The sequence below is a fragment of the Trachymyrmex septentrionalis genome, unplaced genomic scaffold (assembly GCF_001594115.1).
Source record: "Trachymyrmex septentrionalis isolate Tsep2-gDNA-1 unplaced genomic scaffold, Tsep1.0 scaffold62, whole genome shotgun sequence".
NCBI classification, from domain to species: domain Eukaryota; kingdom Metazoa; phylum Arthropoda; class Insecta; order Hymenoptera; family Formicidae; genus Trachymyrmex; species Trachymyrmex septentrionalis.
This window is the reverse complement of record NW_017305800.1, coordinates 3,438,322-3,448,341: the sequence shown is the minus strand read 5'-3', so window position 1 is coordinate 3,448,341 and position 10,020 is coordinate 3,438,322. Positions and strand designations below refer to the sequence as shown.

Genomic DNA, 10,020 nt, shown 5'->3' with positions numbered 1-10,020 from the left:
TATATATATTATAACAAAATCTATAATACGTCAATTTGCTGTAATAAAAAATAATTCATATAATACTATATATTATGAAACAATTTTTGAAGTCGTTTATGAAATATATTTCTAACCACAGTTCTCTGATTATTATATTTGATACAGATCGAGCACATGTAATTAAATAAATAGTCTCTGTTGTTAAAAATATAATACTGTCTAAATATTATTTTTTGTATAATAATATCGCGCTTATGCTAACAACAATACTTAACCTATTTATAGCATTACTATTATTATTACAACGTATACTTGTTCAATTTGTAATAGAAGAAATAAGTAATGACGTCACCTCGTAATGATGTATTATCTGTAATAAAAGTAGCTTTATATATATATATAGTAATTATTATTATTATATAAATATAAAATATATACCTAAAACACATCAAGTCAAGAGAAAGTCAAAATAAGCATGAAAATCAAAGTGATGATTTTTTTCGTCACAATTAATTTTTGTGTATTTGTTGGAAGCAAAATGCAGATTGTTAAATTATGTATGCATTTTGTTTCACACATAATATTCATCAATACATCATCTATCTCTAATGTTTACTAATATTAGAGTAGGATAAAATAATATATTATGTAAATTATATGCACGAAACGGAATTCACTTCTAATTGTAACGTTTCGCTATATTTGTCTTCTTTAAGAATGCCTTATCAAAAAATAGATTGAAAATGTCTAGATTTTTACTTAAGAGTTTCCTTATACAGCACAGAAACTTGCAGTAACATTGCAAAAATGTTGCAATATTGTGCTGTAATATCGCTACAACATCGTAGATATTAGGAATTGTAATATATAATACATATTACGGCACAATTTTTACAAATCTTGCAGCATTGTTATAGAAAGGTTAAAAAAATATTTTGGCTTTTGAGTAATGAACTGTCAAATGTAAAAACATACATAAATTATGCGTATATAATTGTTAATTACTATGGTTGTTAATTTATGGCTTTTGCACACTGGACGCAAAAACGTTTGATGTGCGGCATGTGATTTTGCGTATAGTGTGCGGGAATCATTAGAAATTATAGTGTTCGTTGAAACATTTGTTTTCGCCGCGACAAGCTTTTCCAAATTTTTTAATTAGCAGAGTCCGGATCACAATGCTGTTAATTCCAACACCAAGCGCCGCAAAAAGCAATGCCGTATACGCTGCCACGCCGCTACAATCCAGAGGTGCGTTCGGGAAACTGCTATTAACGCTATTTGTGTCTTCCTATACTTGTTTATGTCTAATAAGTAATGAAGATAGATTAGTACAAATAATATTAATTACGTCTTTCCAAACGTACTCTACATTTTTTAATAGAAAAGCAAATTTCATGAAGTATAACACAATAAATTATTACATTTCTGTTTGCCAATGTTAAACAAAGACGAAATGATCACTACGTTATATTGTGTCTCTTGCTAGAAAGCTGGAAACTATTTAACAAGCATAAGTTTTATTACTGTTTTCTAATATGAAAATTTGCATTTTATTTTAAATCTTGCCAGAAGATTAACAAAGCCTTTGTGGTTGCTCGACTAGCTAATATTTTCTGCTCAATTAAGATTTAACGTCCAGTTCAATTGTCGATATAAGTCCCATTATTCGTTATTGAGAACAAAAAATCACAGTTTAAAGTGTGGACATCTTTTATATTGACGACCTTACAAATACATATTTACATAAAATATTTGTTATAGATTCGGTGATATTGAAATTGTAGAGCCAGTATTTGAAGATCTTTCAAGATGATAAAACGGTACAATTATGTTAATATATTCCTGACAACGGCTCATTGCTAGACTATTAATCAATTGTATAACTATTGGAATTCAATAGTATTTTAATCAGCAGAATGGTGTAATATATAAGTAAGTAGTTAAAAAGAATAATAATATAATAGATATTTGTTTCTTGTTAAAAAATAAAAATATTGTCATAAAAAATATTTAAAGAATGCCAAAACCAAAAAGAACTACTAAAGAATCCCATATGATTTATAGAAAACGTTTTCGATTAATTTGTTGAAATTATTACATTTATTGCAGCTTTCATTAAAAATTGCAATAGGAAAAACACTTTTATATTAAGTTAAAGGCAATTAAAACAGAGATCAATTATGGAATTTCTAAAATTATTATTAAATCTCAGTCTACATATAATATTGATCACAAACAGCATTTTTTGTGCCAACAATGACTTAGAAATTATTCGTTTACCCAACAATACAGTACCATCAGTCTATAACATTTCTCTGATATTGAATCTAGAAGAAGACTTGTTTACTTTTCACGGTGAATCCAATATTAGAATTGAGATTCGTTATGCATCGTTAAATAATATAAGCTTGCATTCAAAAGAATTAGAATTAAATGAAATAGCGACAACGTTGATTAATAACAACGGTACAGTTTATAAACCAATAAAACATTTCCATGACAATGAAATGGATATCTTGACTCTCAATTTCAAAAATGCATTGTCACCCGGCTATTACACTCTTAGCATGGAATTTGCCGGTATTATACAAGAGAATAGTTTTTTCAGAAGTGGTTTTATGATATTTCCGTATACAAATAAAGGAAAAAATAATATGTAAGAGTAAAACGTTAAAATATTAAAAAGTATAAACTATTGTAGAATATTAAAAATACTCGATGTTGCTAAACATATTTTCGCAATTATACTTAAAAAAGTTTTTCAATATGTAAACATAATTATAATATAAATTATATTTATTAAGTATTAATTAATATTAGAATATGTATATTTTATATGTGTAATGTAATATCGTATTTATTAAGTTTAATATTCAAAATAAAGATATTACATATCAATTCTCTCTTTAAAAAAATTATTATTATATTATTACATAACCATATAAATAATAAATATTCTTAAAATTTTTATATTATCCAACATAAGTGAAAAATTTGTCGTTACTTTAAACATTTTATTAAATTCTAGAATGGTTGCAACGTATTCAGAACCGAAAGGAGCTAGACGAATGTTTCCGTGTTGGGACGAACCCGCGTTAAAAGCCATCTTTAATATTTCTGTAATGCATCATGTGGAATATCTGGCATTATCAAATATGCCTCTAGTACAAAGAAAACTTTTTGAAAATGATATGATGTGTTCGTATTTCGACATTTCTCCAATAATGTCCACTTACCTTGTAGAGATTATCGTAATCCCCATGATTGATTTTCACCATCTTTCCAATGAGAAGGAAACTATCAATGTGTGGTGCAGATCATCTTTGGTATCGCAAATAACATTTGTGTTTAATATTACTGAAATGATCACGCCATTCTTGATCCAATACACCAATAGTTCCGAAAAGATACCGAAAATGGATCACTTTATCATACCAAATTTTCCGGTTAGTGGCATGGAACACTGGGGACTCATCACTTACAAGTAATGTACATATAATTAAAAAGAAATTAATTAAACTATTCAAGTTAGCAAATATTATTCTTAGTATTCAAAATTTAGTAATTTAAAATGTGTGCGTATTTTATTATATATAAAAAATGCATATTTTCATGTTTAGATCTAAATAGTTAATGTTTAATATATTAGGTGGATCCATATATTCGTTCGGTTTTTGTTAGTAGTGAAAATTTTTTCCCAATGAAGATATCTTCTGCGTAAGGTTATTCGCAACTTATTTGAAAGTGAAGAAATTGGACATTTAAACAGCCTATTCAAGGCCAAGTCAATATGATCAATATTTTTTTATATAGAATCCACCATGTTTCGCTACAACTCTTGTAATTTACTTTGAGAGCTTTTCAAAACAATATATATAAAAAAAGATTATTATTTATTAAATATTTTCTAAATTATATAAGATTTAAAAATTCAGATTTAAAAAATAGCCGACGTTAGGATAATGAAATGTGTTCAATTGACAGCTAAAACATTTTGAATATTGTTCAGGATCACAATCCTGATAATTTCATTTGTTAAGGTCAAGGCCACTAGAGGTGGTTCGTCTCTTTTTCATACTTATGTACATAAGAAAATATTCTTATTACACATTAAAAAAATTATATATGTATAAAAAAAATTTACACATTCGAATTATTGGCAAAGAACATAATTACTCAAGATTACATTACATTAAATTATATATTCACAACAGAAACATTTTATATTACGTTCTGTCTTTCAGTGAATCATCAGTTATCTACGATGCTAACAAACATCCAACATATAGGAAAGCAGAATTAGCAGCGATAGTAGCACATAAAATTGCACTTCAATGGTTTGGTAATTTGGTCACACCGTCTTGGTGGTCTTATCATTGGTTAAAAGAGGGACTTGCTTCGTTTTTCCATACGTACATCATCGACAAGGTTATTCAATATTATTATTATATAATCCAAAGTTGCTTATTATTTGATAAAACTTTGAATTACATTTTAATGTAAGATTAAAATGTAATACCAGTATTAAATAAGACATTTCCATCAAATGTATTAAGATATATATAATATAGAATTAAATAGAAGATAGTATGTGCTTTAATTTAGAATTATATTTTAATATTAAACAATTTTAAATAATCTCCAATATATTTAATAGTAATTAAATTAGACATGATTCTTCTTAAAGAATTCGACACAAAAAACTTAATTGAATGTAGGCGCCAGAAAAAATAAAACTGCGAAGTTTTAAAATTGGAAATGACAAACAAACTGGTTTTTTATTTCTAATTCGGAATTTTTTATATTTAATCACATCCCATATCATTTTTTCTTCAGATTTTCAATGATTGGCGGACAATAGATTTTTTTGTGGTTGACAAATTACACTACAACTTTATGGTAGATAAAGGCGAATTGGGCCCTGTCACGTTGGAACTTGATAGTACCTTTGACAGACTGGATCTGCTTCCTTTTGTTTATCATAAAGGTAAGATTATGTAAATATAATTAAACTATATTATCTATTATAGATTTTTTTAATGTATACAGTACAAAGAAAAACAGAAAACAGAAAACTAAACGAACAAATTCTTTTTTTGCACAATATATAGGATGTTGTAAAATTCACGCTCGCGAAGTTTATTTTTGCACAAAAGTATCACGTCATTATTTCGCTGGCGCAAATTTTGAAACATTCTGTTGCATAAGTGTATTACATTGTATATTTTAATATTATATATATTATACTTTAACTATATCAATTATATTGAATGTACTATTGTAGCATCAGTTATATTGCGCATGTTACAAAATACTATTACCGACGAAGTATTTCGAAAGGGTCTTATCATATATTTAGTCAGGCAGTAAGTATGTGTAACAAATGTTTATTATATATTACAATATTCTTACATTTACCATACTTAGTATGATAAATGTAAGAATACCTTTTGTATTTACGATAAAAGTGTACTATTTTATCAGAAACTAATAAAAAATAAAATTAGACACACACTTGAGATATCGCATTACTGTTTAATTATAAACCATACACACTTTACTTTTTAATAATTATAATTTAACTTAAATTAATTTTGAACTATATTGTAAATTTTTGCATTGCATGGTATTTATTGTATATATTACATTGTACATTCATATTCAAAAAGATTCATTAATAGTGATTTTAATCATTTTCCGATATATGATTATAATGTTAACAATCGTTCTTTTATTTAGTGAATATGGATCAACTACTCCGGATGATTTGTGGAACGCTATACAAACTGCTTTAGACGAATCTGATGTCCCACACGAATATTATAGAATAAAGGAAGTAATGGATACATGGATGAATCAAAAGAGTTATCCCGAGGTGAACGTGATGAAAAATTACACTACTGGCGAAATAACAATATCTCAGAAATGTGTTTGTGAGCATGAAACTAATAACAAATGGTGGATACCCATAACATTTGCCACGCAGTCCAATCCGAATTTCTCCAGTGCTGTGCCCAGATATTGGTTGCAACCAGATCAAAATATAACTTTTAAAATTGATCCAAATGATTGGATTATTGTTAATGTACAACAAACTGGTAAAAATGGCTCAATTAATTAATGCTGCTTGATTTATTTTATGTGTTCTATTGTAAAGTTTTACATCGTTCTGCAAAGTTCTAAATTGTTCAAACTTTATACTTACTTTTTTATCTATAAAAATTTAAGAGAGATTTATATGATTACGTTCTCCGAAACTTTAGCCGAATATTAATATAAGTATATGTGTGTGTCTTTGAGTGTGTGTGCGTGCGCATGTGCATGCGCGTGTGTATGTGTGTGTTTGTTACATTTAAGCACAAAAAACAATTATAAATATCTGTATATATGTCTTAATAAATTCAATTAAAAGGTTCTAATAATGTATATATACATACATATGTATATACATATATATATATATATATATATATCTGTAAAATAAATTTAATAATGTACATTTTATATATACATATATATATATAAACATAATGAATAATGTAATAGGATACTATCGTGTAAATTATGATATCAAAAATTGGGAAAAAATTTCAAATTACTTACATTCTGAAGAATTCACGAATATACACGTTCTTAATCGTGCTCAAATTATTGATGATCTTTATGGCTTTGTGGATGGAAGAATAAGTGGATTTTTCTTCATGGATCTTATAAAATATTTACTGCGAGAAGTCGATTATGTGGCATGGTATCCATTTCTGTTTCGAGTTATACCATTGATAAAGAATTATATTTTCCTGCCAGAGGCCACATATGTCAAGGTAGATAACAGAGTTCTCTCTCTCTCTCTCTCTCTCTCTCTCTCTCTCTCTCTTTCTCTCTCTCTCTCTCTCTTTTAAAAGTATATCTGTATATATCTGTAATATTATAGTAGACTCTTTAATTCTTATAGTTCTACATTTATATATTGTTTATATTGTCAATCGAAATATTACGTCGTAAATATGATATCGTAGGTATTATATATTTTACAGAAGAATTTTTTTATTAGAATTTTTTTGTTAATGTAAATATGAATTAATAATGAACCGTAACATTTATAATGCGTTACTTTATAATGCGTTACTTTATAATGATATATCTTAACTTTTTAATAGAAAGAAAAAATACAATCGGTACATTTATAATCATTTTGTAAACGCATAATGCTCATTATAATTAATACACATTGACTGCAATGCTTAATGTACAATATTTTATATATCTTATTGTTTACATATTACATCATAGTGAAATTTAAATCATAATAAATTCACAAAAAAACATACAACGGTATAAAATATCAACTAACATGTTTAAATTATGTATATATAGATATATCGTAATACGTAGTGTATTTCTTTTAGCAGCCATTTTGCAAAAATACGGCCTTTTTTATGGAGAAAAACTTGCTACTTCAAACACATGGTCAGATAAAGTTTCCGTCTTAAATTTGTAAATATCCGTCTTAAAAGAATCATTCTTCAAAAGCTTTTACAGAATTTAGTATATGGAGTATCCCATCTAACACTAAATATTCCTGAAATATTCGTAAAGTGTCCCTCCCAACATTCCAAAGTAACATTCCGAAAGTTTTCCACAAAATATTTACAGAATGTAAAAGCAACTTTCGAATAATTGTTAAATGTTTCATTTATATATATGTCGTTACATATTCAAAACATATTTCATATATATTCTGCAAAAATTGTAATAAAGTCAAAAATTTTAGGCACAGAAATCTTCAAATTTATTTTTACTGAATTGATTTTTCTAATATGTATAGAATAAAAGAATGTATGTGCATATAACATTTTGAACACTTCATGAATGTTTAAACATTCGATAAAAATTTTTTTGGTCTTCCAGCACACATTGGGTATACAAATCGAACATTTCATAAATGCGAATACCAATAATACAAATTTAAAATCAATACATTATTATTTCATGATTTCTAGATAACCATAATGACACTCCTTAGCTATCTTCTTCGAAATATAGGATACTTAGAAAATACTGATGATGATCATATTACAAAACAGATAAGACTAGAAGCCATAAAATGGGCATGTACCATCGATGACAAATTATGTAAGAATATAATCGCTTTTAAATTGAACCAACATCTCGCGGATCCAGAACTTTACAGGTAAGTTTTATACAATTTCAATATCTTATAGTATGAATTTGTGTGTGTGTGTGTGTGTGTGTGTGTGTGCTCGCGCGCGTGGGTGTACGTGAGTGCAAGCAGCATATCGATATAGTCAAATCAAACAGTCTCCTTAATGTTTTTTTCAATCTACATTCTATGTTATTCTAATAACATAATGCATAGAATGGATGACATTGTAAGTAAAAATATCCAATAAATTGTTAAGTGGTTTGCTGATATAATCATTTTTTATTTATTTCTTTATTGTAAAATGATTAACACACAATTATACTTATTATTAAACAAATATTACAATATATAGAATGGAATAGTACTGCAGAACGGAAATTTAATTTTACAATGTAAAGTAACTTAATAAAGCATAGACCATTAATATATGAAACTTGATAAAATAAACAATTATTCATACATATGAAATGTATTATTTATTGATAAACAAATATGTTTTTTAGAATACTACCAGGACATAATTTTATGTATTGTATTGGTTTGATGGCAGCCAATCGAACTACTTGGGATAAAATGTTAGAATTATATCAAAATACAGATTCAAAAAAGGAAAAATTTAAAAAAACGTTGTTGACAAGTTTGAGTTGCTCCGAAAATTCTGATATTATTATCAACTATTTAAATATTACAGCATTTAACACTTCATTATTTCATGAAAAGGAACGTTCTTTTATCATCAAGTCTATTCTTGATAAGCATTCGAACAACAATTTGATCCTTGATTATATATTAAACAATTTTGAAACTGTAAAACCCAAGTAATATCATTTCTCGTTGTAAATATAGTTTTCTCAGTCATAAAGATTTATTAATCATGAATATATTACTTTCTCTCTTTACAGATCCCTTACTACAACTTTAATAATAAAACTTATTCTTCGGAAAGTCTTCTACGATGATCAAATCGATAAGGTATGTTTTATGTTTCTAAAATTACATATTTATTGAATTATCGACTATCAAATCAATAAAGCTAAACTAAAAAGTTGCAGCGCATTTCAAATAAAAACCTGTTGCGATAAATATAAATTATTTCAATTTTATATAAATTATTAAATTAATAATAACATTAATAATTAATTATGTTTGCATTTTTTAATTATTTTTGAAAGATGTCACATAAAATGGAGTAATACCGTGACGCAGGTTTTAAAATCTAATTTGAATTATGTATAAGAAATTATACTTATTATTAAACATCTTTAATTAATACGTTTCAGATAAAAGTATTCTCGGATGCTAATTTTGATCATGATCCAGAAACTCGGAATGCAATTAAAACACTGATACAAAAGCGTGAAAATTTACTTAAGGAAAGCCTAGAGACTTTTAAAAAACGCTTCTTTTAGAAGGGTTCATCAACTTTAATAACCAAACAAAAATATAATACAAAACATACATTTATCTAGCTAAACTTTCTAAAAATATTATTTTTATTTGCCATTCGTGAATAATTTTTTATGTATTTTTAATTATTTGTAATATTTTCCAATGCTGTAATATTTATAGTAATTTCTTAATAGTAATTTCTTAATAGTCTAGAAGCTATACAAATATGTATTATAACAGAATCTGTAATCTTTAATCTTCTGTATATTAAAAAATAATCCATATAATATTATATAATATGAAACGTTCTTTGTCATTTATAAAATATTTTTATAACCAGTGCTCTAGTTATTACATTAAATACATATCAAGCACATATAATTAAATTATTTGTCTTTGTTGATAAAGATATTATACTGTCCAAATATTATTTTTTATATAATAATATTGTTTATACTAACAATAGTACTTAAGCTATATTA

At 26.3% G+C, this 10,020-nt stretch overlaps 1 protein-coding gene across 1 annotated transcript in view; it reads left to right on the top strand.

The window, feature by feature from the left end:
- The window catches only part of LOC108752728 (aminopeptidase N-like), a gene marked incomplete at its 5' end in the record, with an annotated part of 35,316 nt that extends 25,758 nt beyond the window's left edge, over positions 1–9,558 (top strand). The window contains 5 exon segments of the mRNA XM_018493762.1: positions 6,532–6,806; positions 7,986–8,176; positions 8,653–8,967; positions 9,052–9,121; positions 9,430–9,558. Of these exon segments, the coding sequence (XP_018349264.1) occupies positions 6,532–6,806; positions 7,986–8,176; positions 8,653–8,967; positions 9,052–9,121; positions 9,430–9,558 (980 nt within the window).
- Positions 9,559–10,020: the final 462 nt, after the last annotated feature.